At 36.4% G+C, this 23527-nt stretch overlaps 2 protein-coding genes across 6 annotated transcripts in view; one reads left to right on the forward strand and one right to left on the reverse strand.

The window, feature by feature from the left end:
• The window catches only part of LOC144653753 (glycine receptor subunit alpha-4-like), a 33853-nt gene extending 29360 nt beyond the window's left edge, over positions 1-4493 (forward strand). Inside the window, 6 exon segments of the mRNA XM_078513847.1 lie at positions 23-169; positions 666-745; positions 747-1028; positions 1999-2108; positions 2419-2503; positions 3091-4493. Of these exon segments, the coding sequence (XP_078369973.1) occupies positions 23-169; positions 666-745; positions 747-1028; positions 1999-2108; positions 2419-2503; positions 3091-3294 (908 nt within the window). The 3' untranslated portion in view covers positions 3295-4493.
• Positions 4494-5438: 945 nt separating this feature from the next.
• LOC144653756 (gamma-aminobutyric acid receptor subunit beta-3-like) lies at positions 5439-23452 on the reverse strand. 5 transcript variants are annotated; one of them, XM_078513852.1, is made up of 10 exons: positions 22268-23452; positions 19705-19762; positions 12423-12560; positions 10369-10463; positions 9776-9843; positions 9211-9437; positions 8613-8695; positions 8097-8243; positions 7234-7607; positions 5439-6665 (listed from the first exon to the last, which is right to left on the reverse strand). In XM_078513852.1, exons 3-10 carry the CDS (start codon positions 12512-12514, stop codon positions 6402-6404), a joined length of 1350 nt encoding a protein of 449 aa, XP_078369978.1. In that variant the 5' UTR covers positions 12515-12560; positions 19705-19762; positions 22268-23452; the 3' UTR covers positions 5439-6401. The 5 variants fall into 5 exon arrangements, with proteins under 5 accessions (XP_078369978.1, XP_078369979.1, XP_078369980.1 ...); XM_078513853.1 differs by lacking the exons at positions 19705-19762; positions 22268-23452 and adding an exon at positions 16578-16846; XM_078513854.1 differs by lacking the exons at positions 19705-19762; positions 22268-23452 and adding an exon at positions 13801-13820.
• Positions 23453-23527: the final 75 nt, after the last annotated feature.

Consider the following 23527-nt stretch of genomic DNA (forward strand, 5'->3'; position numbering starts at 1 on the left):
GTTATACTTGTGTTCTGTACAGATGGTTACCAAGCAACGGATGTGTACTACAAATGGAATTCACGAAACTCCACAGGTGACGTGGTGTACATTGCAGAAGATCTGGAGATGCCTCAGTTCATGATCACCAATGTTGAGCTTGAGGAGAGGACGAATATCTACAATATTGGTACGATATAGATTATTACGAAAAGAAGCGTAATTAATGTTTAACATTTAGTGAGAACAATCTATATTTTAAGCTTGGAAATGCCCTGAGAAGCCAACGAAGTTAGCGGATTCGCATTGAGATAATTAGGAAATTCGTTTGAAAATATATGTTCAATAAACTATCCTCTCTCGGTTCCATCGGGTTCGATATATTTTATGTTTTTCCTTGCAACAGAACTTTCATACCCTGTTCTGTGGGACCGAAGGGGATCCGGAGCCCCTCCCCCCCCAAAGGAAACAGCGCACAGCATGGGCCGCGCCATGTCACGTGAGTTGCCACCCCTAGCTGATGACTACGACACGAAGACCAGAAGCGCAAACGCCGGGACGAGCCACTAACAACAGTAACCCTAAAGTATTTAACCAAAACAAGCAATACAAAACTCTTTTCCTGAGCTATTTGATCATCTTCTGCTTATGGTTGATCCTATACAAACATTTCATTTATATTTCAGGGCCTCACTCAGCGCTAGTGGCAAAGTTCACGTTTCACCGTCGTCTTGGTTACTATATGATCCAAACATACATCCCGTCCGATGTTAACAGTAACGATATCTTGGTTCTCATTCTGGATTTCGCCTGACTCACCACCCGCCCGAGTAGGACTGGGTATTACCACGGTACTGACGATGATCACGATTTCCAACAGTGCGCGTGCGCCGCTGCCCAAGGTGTCATACACGAAGGCCATTGATTGGTTCCTGCTCATGTGCTTGGTTTATGTGTTCGGTGCACTCATGGAGTACGCCATTGTGAACTTTTACTCGTGCAAAGTTCGGTCAAAGAGACAGAAGGACAACAGAAAGGCTGAAAAAGAGGTTAGTCCATAGGAACTATCATCCAGTAAGCATAAACTCAACGTATTTAAGTTTGCTTATAGTTTTTTGTTTAACACCTGAGTGCCTACACTAAAGTGGATACCATGTATAAATATTATCAATTATTATTAGCATTTGTTATTACTCAAGACTAATTGAATGAGAAATCAATGCAATTTGACGGGGGCTTGAAATAACTAGTTTCATCGTGGTAACTTTAAAATCGAAAAAAAACTTTAGAAACTCTCAGTACAGTCAACTCTCGCCTTGCGGACACCCCGCAGGGACACCGTTACGGACAAAATCCCGACCCCAGCGAAAGAGGGACAGAAATGACCCCGCTATACGGCCCGCATAACGGACACTAAACGACGCCCCGAGCATGTCCGAACGAGAGTTGACGTACGTACAACGGTAGTCATTCAGATGCCAAACTCGAAAGTAAGTGGTTATTCGATCATGACCGAATTGAACCACAAGATTTTTAAGCCCGTTTACGCAGGCGATTTTTGTCGCGCAACTCAATGCAATTTTTGTCGCGCCGAAGTTGCATGGAGTCTCCTGCGATATCACAGCGATAAAATCGCCATGAAATCGCCGCGAGTTTGCACGCGATAAAATTGCCGCGATAACGTAGGAGTTTCGAACCTGTTCGAAACTTTATGCAACTTCGGCGCGACAAAAATTGCATTGAGTTGCACGACAAAAATCGCCTGTATAAACCGGCTCTTTATAACATTACCGCTATTGTAAATCCTAGAGCGATCAGCATGTTCAGTATTTATCCTTACAATATCGGTACATTGCCAAGCAGTCCAGCGAATAACTTTTCATCACTGGAAACTTGGTAACATTTCATCGATGAGCCACCACCTTGCCAGAACGGTCCGTTACCATAAAAAAATTGTCCAACTGAAAGACCTGTTTTTTTTTTTTTTTTTTTTTTTTTTTTTTTTTTTTTTGCTGTTAGTTTTTAGAACAGGAATCTGAAAAACAAGAAAATAACGCAAACAGCTCGCTTCTAAATGGCTCGCTCAAGAAAAGTGAAAGCAATGGAAATTACAGGCTGGCTGTTGTCATGTAAGTTTGAAGTTAGGTTTTTACCAAAGTAATTGCGTCAAATTACAAAATACATACTCTAGGTAATTCACTCACTTTACAAATACACAAAACACTTACTTAAAGCAAGGTTGAAAAAGCTTAGCGCGCGCAACGAACTGTTTTCCAAATACGTCATAGTGCTAATTCCACGTCACAAAGCGTAAAAGCGAAACTGTTTTCTTGATCAAAACAAAGATCAGTTTGTTTACAGTGCTCTTATTATATTAGTGATGTGTTTAATGTTTTCACTAACACTATTTCGGGTATTAACATCCGTCTTCTTTTTCAGAGACAGCAAGAATCCGTTTTTCCCTCGAGGGCAGCTAAAACAAAAACATCCGAAATTCAGATTTTCTCGCCGACCTCGGCAAAAGGTAAGGAACATGAATTGTTTTTAGGCGTGCAAAAAAATTTTGCGTCGCCTATGTACTGATTAGACATCCACACACAGAAGGAAAGAAAAAGAAGTGGCAAGAAATGTGACCTTTCATTTGAGCACGAGAGTTGTTACTCGGCGTGCAACTTTCATCACTTAATAATAGCACGCAGAAATATATATTTTTTTCAAAACATCGTCTCGCTTGTACATGCAATAAAGATAAAAGTTCAGTCTTATCATTTAGCCAGTTTAATCCATCTTTTTATCTAAACCCCTACTGTAATGTTAAATATTGATTTTCACAACTTTGAGTTCTTGCGTATCCGTTATTCTGTTGGTAAGCTAAACGCTTTACAACCAATTTTCAATGTTGTATGTCAGTTTTCCAAAAAAATCTTAGACAAAACTGCATGTTTCCTCGATCCTAAATCAGTTCAAAGCATTTTCATGAAAATTTGTGCGAAGAATAAATTCACCAACAATGGCATAAGCTATAGCTAGCTGAACAGTCGTCCGCTATTTGTATACTTTCCTATGTGAACCTTTAACGATGAAATTCTATTTTGTTTGACATAAAAACAGGAAAGAGATGACTTCGATGAAAGTGATTGCCAACCTCCAAAGAAACACCATCACTACTTCTGGGACCCGTATGAAACTGCCTTTATGACGACAGAGCCTGCGTATACTGTCGACAAATATGCAAGAATATACTTCCCAGTAACCTTTGCCGTATTGAACTCTATATACTGGATTGTCTATGCGCCGGATAAGGTCATATTCTGAGCTGTTCGTGCGAAATGGAGGCTTTGCCAAGCTCCTAGTTCGCATCTCCCGCGCCATGCTAACTAACTCGTTCTGCATTGGCCGCGTGCTTGTTAAAAGGCATGAAAACTTGGGTGCGAAATATCAAGGAATAATATATCGAGGAAGAAAACTCAAACCTTGTTACAGATTTCTGCTTGTTTTAGTTCTACGAATCTGAGATGGCAAAAAGCAAAATATTTGTGCACTGACCTTAAAAAATCACATCAATTAATAGCTGAGGGCTTCTTATTTATAACTACAGTATTCATGCGCAAGACAACGTAAAATATAGGCAGAAAATGCTGGAGTGAATAACTTGCATGTTTGCCCCATAGGGCTGATCACGTGACTGTCAGATATTGCGTTTTTAACAGAAAGCGTGGATCTAATTTGTTTCTAATATCCATTTAACCTGTCTGTTTGACAATGTACCGATATTGAAAGGAGAAGACGGGTGTTGATCACTTTTGGAATTGAAAAGTTCGAGAAGGGAACATTCACCAAATTGTCTGGACGTGGCGGTTGATCAGAATTTCATTTGGTTGCAAAGGTAATCTGCAGTGCGGATTCAACGCAATAGGCAACCTATGTAACTCGTAATTTAAAAAAGTCTTTTGAGAGGACTTTTTGTACAAAATTAAAATGTGAAATTACAAATAAGTAAAAATATAGTTATTTAATGATGAGATATTATTTTGTATTGAAATGTTTAGCAGCCTGCAAATATAATGCAGACGTTTTTACACCACACGACAGTCGACAGAAGACAAAAAATAGAGCTTTACTGCATTCGAAAGGTGAATTACACTAGATACTAGCTAGCGTTTAGTTTTTCACAAATCTTCAGAGGTTTAAAAATAATGAAATTTAATATCGGAAAAAGGAGATGTGTTATTTTAAGGTGGAGATACAATAGAAGCTCCCGAAAGTTGGTCGTAACTCAGTAGAGCTGGTCTCTCTTATGAGGGAACTACACGCTAAAAAAATTGAGACCGGTCGCTTACCAGAGCATAAAGCTTTCTGCCTTTCAGGGAAAAACTCTTTCTCCAGCAGTGAATCATCTTGAACTTCTAATCTTAAATATTTGTCAACATTAGGTAATGTTGTATGAAGGTAAATGTGGTCAAGTTGTGTATAATTTAGTTAAAATACCTAATAAAACAAATCAGAACCTTTGAGTGGTTGCTTACAAGAGTTTTCACAATGGTGGTCGTATCAAGAACACTGCTCACATACGAGAGCAGTCGAAAGGAAAATTTTGCATGCAATTTTGAAACAATTATATTGACGATCTGTATCTGGTATTTACGTAGTAATGACTGCTTTGGACAAGTTAATTCAGTGATATTTCAAAGTATTATTTTGTACATTTGCGTTATGTATATTCATTCATCTCCTTTCGCTGGAGAACTCAACACACAACTGAATGTTATTGTAAAAGAAGTAAATTTCATTTTATATATCTGTAATAAAGCAAACAGGTAATAAATATTCGCAGTTGTAGCGAAAGCTTTAAGTGACATTTTCAGAAAAAGAATAGAACAGTTTTTATGTCTAAAAAACTGTTTACAAGCGATGTCTGCGGGTACTGGTTTGCGTACAGGGTAACTGAACGCCGTTTGGCAGAGATCAAAACGGCCTGGTCTTGGGTTTCGTAGCTGTCAGTGTCGAACGTCAATAAAACACATTAGACATTAGAAACAATAGTCAAAACATTACCACATTTGCAAATTTTACTAATTGTAACGTGGTTCTTGTCGTGGGAGTCATTTCTTAGCTTGTTTAAACTTGACAACTCTTAAAAGAACAACCTGTCTAACTCGGGGTATAGGTTGGAAAGCAACCTTACCTCGAACTTAGGGCCCGTTTTAATCCAAGATGTCAACTGATCAGTGTCTTTGCTATCTTCGCATCATCGTCATCATTATCATTTAGTAAATAAAGCCGATGAGGCATCACAAAAGAAAGAAATACGTAGCCATTTATGTGACTCTGATAACTGTCCTGTACACAATTTGGAGTTGGAACAGTACAAACATGGGATTATATCTATTTCATGGGCACAGTGTCCTATGTTTTTATAATTGTAACATTTCTTCACAATAATCAACCACCAGAAGCGGTTTCCAAAAAAATTCAAATCAACTTTTAATTATTCAAAGGAAATCACCTCAATCCTTATAGCTAAATAGTGATTATCAATATTTCCTAAGAGACCTTTAGACAACTGTATATAATAAATACTTTGTTATGTTCATAGCTTAGAGCTTAGTTAGTATTAACAAAATAAAACTTCACCTTATATTACCCAGGGGTATGGTTTGCTCAGACAATGGATACCTTTAGACAGTTTGGGGTTTTCAAACCTTAATGACAAATCTAACCTTATGATACAATTTACAACTAACCTTATAATTTTCAATCGCTCAAATTCGACAGGTTTCTTTAGAAAAACTGCATTGAGCGAATGAAATTATAAAAGGTAGCTCATATGGACCTTTTATCAAGGATTAAAAATGTTTCTCTGAATCAATTTTATGGTGGGGGCATGGTCGCTCATGCTTTTACGGCACCATTAAATTTTAATGTAAAATAGACCTAGCGATATCAATTATAAGAGTGTCAGACGCAATTAATGGTTAACTTATTCATACCATAGGAAACGGGTAAACAACACTTTTCTTCTTTTTCTTGAAAGCACACTTTCAATAATTGACTTAAGTATGTCATCTATAGTTTATTCAAATTAACCTTTATATGTTTAAAATATTTACTCTGCAGGCTTTGCCAACTACTCTTGAAGTATTATCTTAAATACGTGTTACCTTCCATATCATGCAGATACAGAGGAAAGTCTACACTAGTCAAACAATAAAAAAGTACAATTAGGAGTCAAAATCACTGAATGTCCAGCATTACAGTGAAGAAAATAACTACTGTAAGTGGCACATTGTTTTTGTGTCACTCAATCCGTCTTTACTTTGACCCTGAGGCTGCGCAAGGATTTTAATCTCATCCTGACCAGCTTTCATGTCCTTGACGCGTTTCCAGAAAGTTTGTTGTTGCTTTCCTGTCACGTCTCAATCTCAATTTGTGCTATGAACGAGCCAGTAAATGCAATTGAATGCAAAAAACGTGAGAGGAAACCCAACCCGAGAGCACCTGTCAATGGTAAGCGGATCACCGACCATGTACCATTTCTCGTTCTCTGTTTTCTCTGGAAATGTTTTCGTTTCTGCACCAAGTGAATCTGTCTCGGCATGGCTGAACATGCGCTTTAGGGCGTTTCCTCGCCGGGGAGAACATTTTGGACCAAACATAGACAGAAGCTCTCGTTTATCCTCTTGTTCCTGAAAAAAAAAAAAACAGGACACAACACGCATGATGAGATAACTCTTCTTATGCCTTCAATTTCAATTTTACTTTGCAATTTCCCCACTTGTCTCAGTAGATTTTTTTAAAATATACATTTAATTAAAAGAATTTAACATTGCTAAAGATTTTTTCCTTTACAACGAGCATGTTTGCTGTTTTAATAACTCCTTGACAGTCTTTTTCGATTGCAAACTGCACACTCAAAAATGTTAGTAAGATGTTCATCCAAATAAAACTATATTTGGTTAGAACGCTTGGCCACCGCTCTATCGACGGAGCTATGACGTCACACAAATTGGAGAAGGGTAAATTGTGAGTTGATCTGTTACCGTGTAAGGATGTATAGGAATGCTGAATCATATGTGAACTTAACATAAAGTGTAAAGTTAAGAATGATCAACGCTGTTGTTTTGCAATGAAAGGTGATCGCTGTATATTTTTGAAGGTAAAAACACGTTATTTTCGTATTTATTCATCCATCTCTCATTTTAGGTCTAGTAAGCGTTTATTTATCACAAAATATAGCAAGAAAAAGTTTCTCACCTTCGTGTCACTATTTACTTCACCGTTCGTCAAAGCCTTTTTCTTGTTTTTATTCCTGACGTTTATCATAAAAGCTATAAACGTGTACTCCAAAATAGACCCAAACACAAAGATAAGGCACAAGAGTAGGTACCAGTCTATTGCTTTCACGTAGCTCACTTTCGGGAGTGATGCGCGTGCACTGGAAATGAGTGTCGTCATTGTGAGAACAGTTGTAATTCCCAAAGCTACACGCGCAGGCGCAGTATCCGGGTTAATCCAGAACGAAATCCAACTGATGATGACGATGATAGTAGACGGCACGTAAGTGTCAATCAAAAAGTAGCCAATACGGCGCTTCATCTTGAAAATGGCTATCAAGGAGGAGTGGGGACCTAGGGCAGCAAAAGAAACCTTATTTTGCTGTTTCTCGTTATAGAATAGTTTCCATGAATTGGATTGGGGTGAACAACTAATTAGTTGTTCGTACAAAGTGTTGTTCAAGTCAATGCATTTTATCAGAAACTGTCAGTGCCCTATAAGGAATTAATGAAGGCTGACGAAGTATAAGCTAAAAGCTTAATTCTCATATCATTTCTATTTCCAGTGATTAATCATTTTTTTTACCTTGCGAATAATAAGTAAGGAAGCACTTTAGAAATGCAACTTGTAAAGAAAACCGTAAACGATGAGGTTTGGGCGATACCACCCGCTTATCTGCCCCGTGCAGGTTTGGTATCTAAGTAACGCATGCCATATCATGCTCTTTGACTAGAGTTTCTCCCAAGCAAGAGTTGCACTAGACACTTCACCAACAGTTCTTCATAAGGCAGAATAATACTAATAATTGCATCGCGTTGTGGCATCGCTGCTGGCATAATTACCTATATTGTATTTGTTTATGACAGTTGCTTTATCCACACTAGCCAACTCGAATTGAGGAAGTTCCACTTCCTGGTTGACGTAAATAGCTGATGTGTTGTCATCTCTGGGATTCCACGCGTACCACACGTCAGTTGTTTGATATCCGTCTAAAATGAGTTCCAAATATCAGTAACGGCAATCAGCATGACTCGCATAGTAAAAAAAATATAAACATATAGACCAAATGGATGATTGGAGATAAGCGGCTTTTAGAACTATTACGCCATCTGACCGTCATCTAAGCACAACATAAATGATCAACAAATGTCTTGTGCATATGCCCTATGTGACAGGGGAAGAAAAATAAAGCTCAAAACTTGTGGCTAGTTTTGGTTGCATATATGTATTATCATAGCTCTTATCATAGAAAAGCACTGGAAGAAAATATCATACGTAGCTTGACTGCAAACTGAAACAAATTTCTATGACTTCTCACATTTTTTGGGCTTCTAGTACACTTTATGAATATTACTTACAACTCTCTAGAGCTAATGTGCACGTCTGGGTGTCATGTGGAAATCTACGTAAGTCCAGCGTACATGAAGTAGTTATTGTGAGCCTGAAAAAAGAAAAACACAATCACAACAAATAAAGCCGAGACTTGCTAGTCACGCGTTTTTTCAAAGTTCTAACTTGATAACTTTTCTGTGTAATTAAAAGAAGTCTACAACTCAACCAACTGATGCTGCTGTTTGTGAGGCCGATATAAATCAGAACTGGCCATGACACCTTTAAGCAATTTGTCAGGCAGATAGATAAAAGGCTCATGGTTTTTCTGCTGATCGATTAAGATAATACCTTTGATAGCGTATTTCTTTTGAGATTTCTTCAAAAACATTAGTGTGGGCACGAATACCGTATACACTGCAAACCGTCAACAAGTTACCTGTAGAATTTCCAAGTCCAAAAAAAAAAAAAGACAAATCACCAACACTACGAAGATCTTCCAGATTGTGGCCATGATGATATGTCTTGTTGCATAGTAACATCCTAATAAAATCTCAGCCTCGGTCAATTGTAAAGATGAAACACTGTTTTGTACTTACAGTTGAAGACAAACTACTCTTAACTCACCTTACACTATAGAAGATGCTTCCATTTGGCCGAATCTGTAGCAGATAGTTCTCGGTGGTCACATCATGAAAGTAAGCTTTCTTGGTCTTCAGAAAGTAAGTGCTCGGTATCCATATTTGTTTGTTAATGTTGCTACCCAGCGTCAGGACAGGGTCAGACGTCAGATGAGCAAAAGCTAAGCGTTCGTCCCTCCAGTACTGGCGTAAGTAAATGTCAATCGTGAAGTCCTGTAAACACAAGGAAAAAACAACATGATTCAAGTTATTTTACTCAGTCTGTTTTTGCTCCTTTTTGCCGGTTTTCGTTAATTACGTGAATTTGCATAAATGTTATATTTTGGTCATCTCACCAAACTGTGCTCAGTTTTAAATAGAATATTATAAATGATAAAATAGCCAGCAGACAAATGGGCTGTTTAAGTGGGCTGATCACAAAAGAACAAATCCTCAATATCCTCAAAAATTGCCCTTAAAAGGGAGAAACCTTTATTAATAATCCAACAAGCCACATAGATTACTAGTGCATTGTTTGTTGTTTTTGAATGTAGCTAGTGAATTGCTCTTACCATCTTAACTTCTTCCATTGCCCAGATATTAGCAACATACATGTCGACTCGCACTTCGGCTGGAGAACCTAAAACATTAAAAAACACACTTTATAAACGTAAGCTAGAAGTTCTTCCATTTTTGTAAAGCACCAGTTTACCACTAGTTTACGAGTTTCTTAGCACTCTACATAGCAATACCCAGCATTATCAACGTCGAGGAAGTGTTATCGACATCGGCTGTTATCTTTTGGTGTGGTCTGTGTAACGGAAGACTATGCTAGTTAGACAACGCAACCTCCCTGTGGAATTTGTGGGCATCCACAGCACATTTTGAAGAGCAAACTGCTTCATGCAAATAGCATTATGAATGATCCAACCTCCTCAGACCTCCTAAGTGGTGAAGTACGGATAACTCATAAAATCGCACACAATGTTTCAAGAAAAAGGAAAACAAAAAGCCCGAAATGTAAACAAGGCGTTACTTTTCCTATAATTTACTTTCTTTGCTTTCTCGTACTTTTGCATTTGTGCCTAATTTTGAAATAACTTCCGCCACAGAAGCTATGATGACTTATTTTCAAAACCAAAGGCGACCGAAAATTGTAACTTACCCTTTACACCAGGCCTGATTCTCTTGTCGTAGTCTTTCAAAAGACTTTCCACTATCAAGGTGGAGTTTGCATAAGCCCTGAATGACTTGTTGTGACTTAAAGAAATACAACAGTAAAATAAGGTGCTTGCCATTTTAGCTGCAAGTTATACTTCAGTTCTACCCTGGGGCAGTATTTAGACGAAGATGCATTCTTTTATTTTTTCGTTAGCGAAAGAAATCAGTCACCTTCTGACCAATGGCAGATACAACTTCTTTAATTTACGTTGTCAGCTCAAGGCTTTAATCTCACACGACGAGTTGAATGGTGATCTGGACATTCACTAGAAGTTCGCATATTTACCTATAGGAAATGAAAAAGTTTGTTGTTTTGCTCGTGAAGAAAGTGTTTATCCTTTCAGGAGGCCATTTTCTATAGCAATTCTTTCACCGTTGCATGGCTTTTAGTTTCGAAAATTCTTTTTAAATTCAGTGTGGCTAAAAGTACCTTGTTTTCACATGTCTGAAGAGAACGAAAACGTGCAAATTCGCGTTTGCCATGTCCTTATATCTCGCTAGTATTCAGCACATGCAGTAGCTCTCTTTCATCCATACTACCTTTCGGTCTTATCTTAAAGCTTTGATCTGACAACGTTGATCGAAATAGCTCTAGAATATAACGAGAGGTGATTATGTTAACTACTCGCTCCAGGCCTTTGGTCAGCTGGGAGCAGCGCGAAGAACGGCGACTGGAACCGAAGCTATCTGAAAATCCCTTCTGTGAGGCACGCAAACACTTATGAGCTTATCCTGAGGCTCACTGTTTTCTCATAAAGCACTAACTGAACCTTTGGTTCGGTGGGTTTAATTTGTTGTTACAACACAGTTCAGAAGGAAATTGCAATATCCGTGCAGGTTACCAACCGTTACAAACCTTTTAATACCTTCAGCACGAAACTCACTCGCGTTTAACACTTGATTAACACTCGCTTGCGTTTAACACTTGAATACTTGATTGGTTTTACACGATCTGAAATCAACGACATGAATTGAAATTTCCTCACCGTTATTGAAGACATATCCGCTTCTCGTTTATGATGCATATGATGAAAAGAACTATATTGGCAGAACACTTGGTCAAAATAAAAAGCGCTAATTTTAGGTGCGAAAAGAACTATAATTGCAAAATTAATCTGCTCGTTAATGATTCACCTGTTTTATTCCCTTATTCGTGCATAAAACGTCCGCCAAAAGATCGATTTCATTTACTTCCAATTTATATTCATCGCCGTACTTAGCTAGATGTAAGCTATACAGGTCATTATCTTAACTACATAGACAATTAACAAAAAGAAAACAATAAAATTAGTTATGCATATACTCACAACCTAAGCCGTAAATTGGTCGCAATTTATTGAAAACACAATACATGGCACAAAACTGTTTTTCGACACAGATGGATTTCATTTGATTGAGAAATAAAAAATATTGGCCACCCATGAAGGCCAATAAATTGCTTTCTAAGTTAAGAACAGCCTTTCTGAACTTACGTACTTTGTTACTGTGATATGCGGCTTAATTATAAACGGACAACGAACTGCCGTGACTGCCATGAATGACGACACTATTGCGGTATCTTTAATTTTAAATCTTTTAGTATTCCTTTTTTTTTTTGCTCAAGTTGAATTTAATGTTTCTTTTTGAAAAAGGGATTTTTCCATTCGTCGAATCTGTGAAAACGCTTTTTGGTGTTAATTGTCGCAATGAAAACATCGTTAAGAGAAGGAAAGATAAGATGTCTAATTTAGACAATGGATTCCATTGATTCCTTGGTAAAATGTCTTCGCTATGAATAATCTAATATGATCGAAATTTAATATCGGTTCAGAAGCCACTAAAAAGGGAATGTTGTCGTTCTCTAGGAACTTGATTCTAAAAAAAACGTCAAGTCATTCTAGGACTGGGAAGTGTTAACTATAATGAACATTCAGACACGGAGCTCTCTTGCAGCAAAAACCTACAGTAACTAGATCGAAATGAAACCTATGACTTACAATCAAATCAAATAAGACCTACCTTGAAAAGTTTGCGGAGAACTGCTCGCTTGAAACAACAAGAACGGCCAAGAACATTATCGCAGTTTGTAGTCCGCCATTTTTGTTTGACATTCTCGTAGCCTTCAGTTGGCGAAAGCCGTGATTTAACTTTACTGTTCTGAAAAAGATCACATAGAGTTTAGTGGCAGGGGGATATATGCCAAGGCGATTATAAAAAAGAAAGCGCCTGAATTTGCATCTCGGTAAAAAGAAATAATAATAATAATGCAGCTTTGATTGCCTGTACCAAAATTCCTTTTGTGTAAGCCGTCTTTGTAAAGGAAAACTGAAAGTTATTTGAATGCTTTATGTAAAATTTGCACATGAATGAAATGTACTAATCAAGAACTGAATAGTTGTGGTTATAAGACACGAGATTATAAATGTCAACTCTGAAACGTTGAGAGGCTTTCTTTGATTGAAAATAAAGAAAATTGGATGTAGAGACATACATCTTTAAATTTAAGCATATCGATTCGTCAGTTTTTGTTTTAAAGAACGTTCAAAATGTTTACTTTTAAAGCTAAAGTTCATGTGTTCATGCCTAAATTTGGATGTAACCTTATTATTCTCGCTTCAATAAGGGTGTGGCGATTTTTCATCTTAAAGAAAGAATATAAGTTAAAGCAATGGGGAAAATGTTATGAAAACTAAGGAAAAATGTAGATATCGAGGAATAAAGGAAAAACAAGTTAAATTTGGAAATAACTTGTTAAAGCTAGCAATTTCAGCATAAATTTTGATTAAATTCAGTTCCATCAAAACCTGTTTCTTTGTCTGCTATTTTCAAACAAATTAATGCAAAACTGTTTTATGTTGACGTTGTGCGATGAGTGAACAGTTTCGTTTGTATTTCTTTAGAAATAATCTATGGCAAGCAAGTCCATTTAAATGAGTTAAAATAGATTGAAAAGAAGTTCTAAAACTTTCTGTATCGAGGAAAGAAAGTGAATCTTGGGTCAAGTGAAAAATCTGAAAGAAAACTCCCTTTGCTTCGTTGAAATCATATTTTTAAACAAAACATCGTTTTCATTACTTAACTTCAATTTTGATTTTTATAGAGAGCACACAAGTGTTTTTTGTCTATCATACAAAAAGGTGAGGATCTAAAAGGTAAAAAAAAAAACAATGATGCCATTCATTCTAGTTTTTGACCACAAAAAAATAAAAATCAGATTGAACAATGAGAAACAAACACGAAACGTTTTGAAATACTACAGAAACATCTGTGGATAGACTATTTTTAAAATATCTAGGAAAACATTAACTGTATACCTTACAACCTAAAAATACATGCTGAAATCGATAACTGCCAATAAAACCGTTTACCTCATAAAAGAAAGACAACAACTGCTTACCGCGACCTTGTGGATTTTGATAACTTCTGAGAGCACAAATACAAGCGCTAGCCATTCTCAGGTATTTAAACTGCTATTTAGACGCACTGTGACGTCCGGATTTCCCTGGGTAGAGGTTTAGGTGAGCTTTTTTTCTCTCTACAGGGGATATTCCAATTTACTCCACGAACCTTGGATTTTCTGCCGAATAGTTTTTCTGTCAACAAATAAATACTGCATGAGCAAGCTACCATCCACTTGAAAAAAATGATGCAGCACATTAACGTTCTCCATTGTAAATTGGGCAATCCCTTCTGACGTCATTGTTGGTACCTCACATTAACCATGATGGCAATAAATACTAGTTATGCAACGCTTCGAGTGGTAACTATGGAATATCCCACGAGTCACTGTATTCTCGTAACACACAAGCCTTAGGCGAGTGTGACAAGAACAAGGACAAGTGGGACCTGGATACCACGAGAAAGTGTGTGTAACTATTATACCATGCCATAGAAATACGCTCACTAATTCATCGAGAAAAGATCGCAGCGCACGATGGGAAGGTTGGGTTGAATACCGCGAATATACAACGGCTTTCCTGTATTCTGATTGGCTGTATTTTCTATGGCATGGTATAAAAACCGATATGATAGCTACGAACAGCATGCACTATTAAACAGGACAAGAGCACGAAGAGCCGGGGCGAAACTTTCAAACAATACACTCAACATACGCAACATTTGCTGTCGTCGGCGTGGCTGAGTGGCAACCCTCGCAATTTCGGTGGAGTTTTATTGTCAAAGGAAATATCTAGTTTGATATTCAGCGTATTTCCCTTATATTTGCCAAGACAACTTAACGGAACAGTGATATCAATTTGTCGTGTCTATATGTTTGCCGGTCGGAAATTTAATTTTCGCTAAGTTCATGCTAAAGAGAGAGAAAGACAAATGCCGATGTAAACAGGATCGCCCTAAATGATATGAATAATAAATGTCCTTAAGTAAAATGCTTTCAAAGTGCCTTAAACAAGTAGATAACCTGAAAAAAAAAACTCTCCCTTAGGCGAATGCGTGGGAGATAAAATGACACCAGAGACTTCTAAGGAAGATCTCTCCAAATTTAATGTGGTTATTGGGCTACCAAGCTGATGACTCCTGCTGTTATGAAAAAGCGACATTGCTTTAACTAAATCCACTTCTTTCAGGTCAAGAAGCGTCTTATTTTAGAAGTAACTGTGGGATACCCAAGCATAATGAATTAATCTCGACATAACATAAAAATCCAATGACTGAAAATTCAAATAAGATTTCTCATTTCTCTTAAAAAGGTGCGTGAGCAATAGCCACCCCCTTCATGAAAAGCACTTTTAAAAACACTCCCAGTAACGCGAAAGGTAGTCAAAATTATCTGCAAGATCTAACACTGAAGCAATATGAAATCCGGAAATTTAAGAGTCTTTATCAGTAGGGATCTAATTTTATAACCGGGGTGAACACATTCCCGTTCTAAGTTCTAAGCCGATAAATTGCGATTTTAACCACGAGAAGTTAATGTTGTCGACAACCTATGCCATAATATCCATTTTCATTTTAAACAATTCAAATGTCAAATTCTAATTTCAAAGTTTCCTTTTTAAACATAATTTCGTATTCGTAACACTTAATGTTTATAACTTATGTTTACATACAAAGTCATGGATATTAATTTACTAATCTCCAAACAGCGGTTACTAATTAATACCGCAACGCCTTGGAGAACAAACTCCGGCCTAAGTGCGCTCGCTTTTAGGATTTCTAAACAAATTTGTTTTACGAGTTCAGCTTATGCAAATTTAAGTTCAATTAGAAAATATATCAATTGAAGTATGGTAAAAAATGTGAAACTTCAAGGAAAAGCATGATCACAACCTAAGTACAGAAAGTAATCGTAAGGGTTCCAAAACCACGATAAAAAATAACTTTCAATTCCAAAAAAAAAATGGTAAACTACGATGAAAAAAGTAAGTCGCAATATAAAGGGAAAATTTATGCCAAATTTGAAAATTAGGCATATACATTTTCGTAAAATCCTGCGTCTTTCGCTTTTTTCCAGTTGCGACAAAGCGAGTATTTTAGGTAGAAAAAAAAACACTATTGCACCGATACAAACCATAGGTTCACAATTCAAAGCTTTTTAGGAAAGAACGTTTCTGTTTTTTCAAAACAAAAATTGACACATGCATGTTATTACAGAACCATTATGTTTCATTCGTTATGTATTCTGTATGAATAATGAAATACAAACATCTAAAGGTAAAATTAACCTGCAACATTCCGCCACAAAATAATTGAAGGTAAACTAAAAAAAAACCCAATCACTTTAATTCTGACAGTAGAAGCGCGCTATAAAAGCTCAAACTTCAAAACCTTGGTTAGTTTAGTGTAAGATTTTCAATTTTTTAAAAATATTAATAATAATGAATAAAACATACGACGATATAAGCGAAGTTTTGATCATAGACCAATTTACCACCCGTAGATGTCATACAAAGTCAAACACATCGTAAAATATATAACTTGAAAACCTTTTGTGCTATAAGCATAAAACATTTAGCATGGACATGTTTGATCTGCGCAAATTCCATTTCCTGACGCAAAATTTTACAGATACCTCGGTGAGAATACTCAGTTAAAATTTGCTCAAGATAAACTGACTTCTCAGCTGACTTCGACTGCCTTAATATCTTGCGGTTTGAAATGCGTTAGTGTAGAAAAAAACGTACGATTAAAATATATACTAACACAAACACTAACCTTTTAGGAATCAGACAAAGGTCCCGCTGAACTCCATAGAGTGATTCCACAACAGGGAGCTCGCGTTCATAAGCGTCCCTAAGCGCAAGAATTTCAAGTGCTTGCCTATTTGCTTTGTGTTCGATTTGTGTGATAATTAACCCCAACAAAACTTGTCTTTAGAGAACGATGTTTCAATCTTTTGAGGGATCAGCTTGCGATAGTATCGCAGCCTCTGAAGAAGCAAGATGTTTTTCGGTTAAGGTTGCAATTATTTCTGCACCACTTAAGTTGGCTATTAACTAACAGTTTTATCTCCACCTTATGGAAATGAAGCTTGGATTACATAACTTCATAAAATCTGTCTAACAAAGCCTTAGGGGAATTAAACTAAGAAAGCAAAAAGCGACAGTTTTTCATGCCTTTTGCACTTTAATTAAAGATTCTTTAGCCTGCAATGTCCAAATGTAAACACGAATAGCTTAGCATTTCGACAATTTTAAAAATTCCTAAGGCTACGAACTGCAGTAGTGGGTTCCAACCTTCAGGGAAAAACTTCCATTAACGAATTAAAAAAATTCACACAATTTTTTGTGAGCTGAATGATAAATTTTTCAAATGAGGTTAAATTTGGTGGTTTTAGATAGCTTTCCTGCATTATTAAGCTCAAAGCAAACAGTCCATTGATGTTGCCTTTCTAATAACTTTTATTAAGAAAGCTTTTTATCTCGGCACCTTCATATAAAAGAAACTGTAAAGGTGTGGTTATTAATCCCAGAGTTACTTTATTCATGCTGGAGCGCCGACGCTGTTTTCAAACGAGTACTGACTTAAGACAAGAAGAAAACCTTAATGTATCTTTCATTCACAGCATATTTCTTGTAAGCTATGCAATTCAGCGAATTCCTTCAGAGATAAGCAGGCTGTTGGTTTATTTCATAAATTAGAGAACGAGTGACCGAAACGAATATTAAAAAATTAAAAGCAATATCACATATATTGTCAGTGGATGGAATGATGTGTTATCTACTTCCTATAATTATTTCGTTTTTTCAAACTTTCCGGCAATAAAATTGATCGCGGCATTCGGTCGTTATTTGTCTTTTTGAAACTTAAACAAACAGCAGTAACAAAACCTTTATTTCAATTCAAATGGAGTGCTAATTATAAAAGACCTTGTGAAGTGAAAAATGCTTATTTTCGAGGGTTATAAATCGAGCCACAATTTTTTCCTAATAGAGCAACACAGATATTATCGCCCATTGAAGAATACGCAACACTTTCGGTATTGGTTGATTTCAATTGTCATTCATAATAGCAACTCAAACACAGGCACTGCATAGTTAAGATGTTAGAGCTTCAATTCTTCATGAATGTTCTAATTTAGGATTGTAAAAGGTTGTGAATTTTTAATTTGTTTAGTTATCGCTTACTTGTCACTGCCACAGATACTTGGTAAATAAACAAGTGACCCAATGAGCAAGTCAGGAAATTAAAACACGTGTGTGAACAAGGCAAAACAAACAATTGAAAAACGTGTTTTTCTCACAATTTTTTATGGTGTAAAATAAAACAATATTGGATAAATTGGACAAGTGTGACAAAAAAACACATCTGGACATGCACCCACTTAATTTTACAGTATTGCTTTACTTTTCTTAATAAGCACTTCACATTGCACTGAATTGTCCTATATAAGTTTCTGTGTACTTCAAATGGACTTAGGTCACAAGCGGCGCCTCTTCTAAACTGTAACCTATTTTCTTAAAGTTTGTCACCGTTTCAATCTTCACCAATGTTAGTTAGCTTACTACTACTAATGTTTGGTTAATGAAACCAGAAAAGAAGTAGGTATAATATTGGTGTTTTCTACCAAAGGTAGCTTTTATTTTAGTTTCCTTTGAATTGAAGAAGGTTTTATACATCGGAAGAGATAAATAATATATAACGCGATATTTCTAAACTGTAAATGTGGCCAATCACGAAGTTCTTGGTACTAGTATGTCACTACCAGTGAGAATTTCACAGTAGATTTTGCAGTAAACTTGATTAATCCGAAAAGGTTCTCGAAGCCATCAGTCACAAATCCGTAAAGTCACAGATCGTGTTGTGTTGCGTGAGTTTTTACTCAAATAAATGCATGGAAAAATTCCTATTTATAATAATAAATATAACTGTAGACTGGGTTCATGGTACTTAAAAAAGCAGCGTCACGGACAGCGCATCCAAAGATGGCAAATTTTTTCAAGTTTGTCGCTCGTAATCTGTCTTAATCTTGGTCAGTGGAAACCATCCTGGTTTGTTTTCGGGTTTTTATTACTCCGTTGCAGTTGTTTTTCTATGTTAGGAAAAACATAATTTTGAGGTTTCCTTCAATTTTATTTTATTTTATTATTTTTTTTTTTTTTTACAAATTCGCCCTACGGCAGGTGAGTTCACAAAAGAACACGAAGTCCCCTACAAGGTGGACCCACCACCAAACCATCCCCCTAAAAAATATATATCCCATTCCCTAGCACCCCAATATAAATAAAAATTCCAAAGAGCTAACAAGGACAACGTACAACAGTATTTACACGGCGGCACTTTGGACAAACTAATTTATACGTACGAATGTCATCGTGATGGAATACTGAACGAAGTCTTTCATAAAAATACGATTTTAACTTATTCTTAAAGGATGCTAACCACACCTCCGATCTTATTGCGATCGGTATTGCGTTCCATAAACTGGTTATACGTACGAAGAAGGAATTACGGAAAAGAGATGACTTAGTAGTTTTGTTATTAAGAAACAGCCCAGAGGATCCCCGACGGGAACGCCCACTAAATGACCCAAAATATCCTTTAAAATCCCTGGCGCCAAAAGGCAATTAATCATAAATTCATTAACATCACAAACCTAAAGGAGAACTTAATATAGATTAAAACGTAAAAAAAAATAAAGAAAGCCCTAACATAATCTTTCATTAAAACTAGAAGACTGTTTCGTACCTCTCCCTACACTGTTGTGACGTAGCTGGGATGCAAACACGCACAATACGAACATATTACATATTATAGGTACTTCATACGATTATTGAATAAGGTTATGGTTATGACATGCTTTGGCAATACAAATTACACTACTTCTCCAATATAATCTTACCTTTAACGTTTTTGTAATCTTTGGCTTCATTACTCCACATAGTTTGGCGATTGATCCCCTTAACAACATATAAAAACAAATAAGTCAATAATTCCAAAAATGTTGACATAACATTCGCTAAAAATGTAAAAGTGATATATAAACAAGGCTTAAAACTATAAAAGATTAAAATGAACCGAACGATTTCGACATATTGTCATCATCAGGGAAAAAGAGAAAAGGAATATTGAACGAACAGCAAGTTTGGAGTAGGTTGTCTGTTAGAGGAAATGTGGCGTCTTGAAATTGAGTCAATTCCTTTTAGAAGGCCGTCATTGGTAATGAGTAAACAGTCTATGTTATGTCAGCAAAAAGTGTTGAAATAGAGTGTTATTTACATCTGTTTATAGTTCAGTGGCTAAAGTGGCACTCTTTGAAAAAATGAAGAATCTCTTTGAAGAAATCCCCTTTTTCTTGACAAGGAGCACGAAAAGTAGTTGTAGTTGTAAATAAGTAGTTTGTTTACCCACGTAACGCAGAAGAGCGCTCAGGAGCTCGTTAGCACATGTACGTGCATCGAAGATCGACTTGGAATTTGAAGTTTTGGTTTGTGGAGGGAGGAAAACCGGAGAACCAGAAGTAAAAAAAACCTCGGAGCAAGGACGAGAAACAACAATTAAAGTCAATCCACATATGGCATTGGGCCGGAATCGACATTGGTGGGAGGCGAACGCTCTCGCCAGTGCGCCCCCTCTTGCTCCCCACAAAGAATGTTTTTGGTAATTCACATATAAAACTATCATTTAATAACGCCACCGGCAGGGAGGCTACATTGAGGTGCCCGCTAACATCACGAGATAGTCAGAAACGCTTCTTTTGTACAACATTTAAAAAAAAAATTGCAAAGTTTTTTCTTGGAAAATTTGGTGATTCACTTAATTTCGAGGTCAAAAATTGTCCTTTCAAGAGCTTTATTTCCAAATGATAGCTCAACATAACAGTGGAAATATAAAACTGAAAATGTGCAGCGTTCAATGTTTTTCTTGTGTTCAAAATAACGGTTTATTTTTGTTTATTTAGATAAAAAATTATTTATAGAAACTCTGATGGATGCATTTGACATTGCACGAGGAGATCTCACAGAGGAGGTCTTACTTGCTCTTTTCTGAAAAAAAAAACCACCAGATTTTTCTTACCTCGTACTCTCTTTTAGTTATTTATACATATTGAACTGGCAAAAAAACGAAATAAAGAGTTTCGTGTCATATACACTGAAATTATTGTGATATTTTTTTCAAGTCAGCGGGATAACCTGCTGTCGTTTAATATTTTCTGTACTAAGATACCTAATTATGTGAAAATTACCCCGTATTACCATAATGAATATTAACAGTGATATTTTTAAACTACAAAGAGGTGTTCCCTCTGTGGGAAAACAATAACGAGATGTGACCTTTGAAAAATTATTTGGTGCAAACACAATTGGCACTGAATGATGCTAATGATTTAAAGTCCAAGAAGGGAATTAAGAATAAATCTGTTTGAATATCAATACAAAGCAAAAAAACACTAGCCGTTTGTTAGCTTTTCAAAACAGCAGAAACATGGTTTAAACTCTATTTTTTTAATTCATTGCTATAATTGAGTGTTAGAATATTTTTGATGTACCGCTTCTTAATTTAGCCTACTTTTATTTGAAAAGGTTAATTTACCGACGAGTAGGTCAATAACTAACAAAATACGCAATCCCGTAATGCAAATATCATTCGATGTTCACTGACACCGAGGTGAATAACTGTTTTTAAGTATACCTAGCCTGTGTAAGGAGACAATCAGAGAAAAAATCAAAGACAGAGATGAGCGTGCACGGAAGAATTTTTCCACAAAAAACTATTCTCTGGTCTACTGCGGCATAACTTGAGCAGGCCTGCTTTTGCCCGTTGTATTTTTCGCAGTATGTTTAAGAAGTTGAACACAAACTTTGCAATAGAAGGAATATCTCGCTCTGTCAAATTATTTTGGCTTCAAAACCTCTTAGAAATAAGTTCAAAAATTCGTAACGAGCAAAAGTGATGATAGTTTGGCTTAACGATTATACTTTGAAAGTTGACCATATCTAATGTCACAAAATTAAATTTAAAAAAATTATAAATAATCATAGAAGAGATTAAAACTTAACAATTATTCAATGTCGCAGGATCCGAACAGATTCGGGTAAACAAAATGGAGAAACCAGGCCCATATATAGCCAAAAATGATTTCGATTTTAGACATGTTTTCCATTGTAATTATATTCAAAATGAAGCGTTGGAAACCAAATGGAGATTTTTTGTATCACGCGTTTATTTTTCCTGTTGAAATAAATGGTCCGCTGCATGCTTGCTTCGTGAATTGACTTATGCCATCGAGAAAAATTGAAACTATTATTACAGAAAATAAGGTGGCTATTCCAGCTACTGAAAGATGTTAACAAAATAATTCCAACTTTCTCCCAACGTACACGATTTGCAATACCAGCGTCGCCATCTTCTTATACTTAGTCGGGGGCTGATTTCATTGCATAATACTGTGTATATTTGCATACCTTGTACATGAAGTTTGAGGGACCCCATGCAGTGACGAATATACAGAAGCCTCTACGGAAATAAAACAAGCGACCTTATTAAAACAAAAAGCCAAAGATAAACGTCAGAAAATCGTCAAAGATCTCACATAACAATTTAGTTTTCACGAATTTGTGCTACGCTATCGTTAAGATTAGAATTGACATTTCACTTACTCGTTTATCCTTCACTACTGTCGGATAGTATTTAATCTGAAGTTGTAGCTAACGCATTGCAATGTAAACCAAAATAAACCAGGCTGTTAAAGTGAAAACATGAGATTTTATGTCATGTTACTTTTGTTTGTCCGCAAATATATACTTACCATTACAAATATATTCCAACAGTCTCAAGCGATACAAGATGCAGATTCGTCTGCCTGGTGAAGATTAGCGCTGACCAACAAGCAATGCACAACTTTTTAAAATCACGGCGACAATTTGCTTTTGTCGCATCGGCGCAATTTAGGTCTTTGTCTGCGTAATCAGGCCTTAACCTTTCCAGTGCTTCGTGATGGAGGACCTTATGCTGAATAAACCCGTCATTTGCTTCTCTGTATATGGAAACATTATGAACGGTTTCGGTCCGCAGACAATTCCCGAGGGTTTACAGCACAAAATCTCTAACCGAGAACAGAAAACTGTAAAATTCTTGAAAACAATGTGAAAATTGTTTTCCCCAAAAATTGCATTTAAAGTATGTAACCAAAACTTAGCGAAAATTGTGATAACAAAGATCGGTTATTTTTGCCCAAATTTTGAGCAATATTACTTTTGCCGTTAATGAGCAGCAGGGAGTAATATGCAAGAAAGTGTCGCCGACATGTTGATTGGAAGTGCATAGGTAGCAGGTGCAAAGTTAAAGTGGATGAAATAAATGAAATTTTAAACCAAGCCATAGCCACAGAGTAACTGTAACTCACGCAATCAATTCTGGTTTGAACTGAAGCACGCAACCATAATTTTTCCTCGTCAAACCTGTTATGCGTTAAGAAAATTGACATTGAAGTAATCTTTTTCAAAATAGCCATGCATCCACAAGGTCAATATGTTTATATTTTGGAAAATAATATCCTAAAATGGACAAGGGAAATGGTTTTGGAAACCATTTCTTGTAACGTTTCTATTATGCATCAGCGTAGATAAAACTTTATTTTATCGTGGTAAACTGATGTACTGGAAAAAGACGTTCAGTACCAAAGCTATTTTACACGTTAACCGAGTGTTCTCTTTCATGTAAAT

This window comes from Oculina patagonica, chromosome 5 (assembly GCF_052425735.1).
Source record: "Oculina patagonica isolate OP01 chromosome 5, crgOcupat, whole genome shotgun sequence".
NCBI classification, from domain to species: domain Eukaryota; kingdom Metazoa; phylum Cnidaria; class Anthozoa; order Scleractinia; family Oculinidae; genus Oculina; species Oculina patagonica.

Coding starts and splice junctions, on each gene's coding strand:
- LOC144653756 (XM_078513851.1), bottom strand. Junction 9,844..10,368: donor AATCAGGCCTGGTGTAAAGG/GTAAGTTACAAT, acceptor TTAATGTTTTAG/GTTCTCCAGCCGAAGTGCGA. Junction 8,696..9,210: donor AGCATCTTCTATAGTGTAAG/GTGAGTTAAGAG, acceptor TTCTTTTTTCAG/GCTCACAATAACTACTTCAT.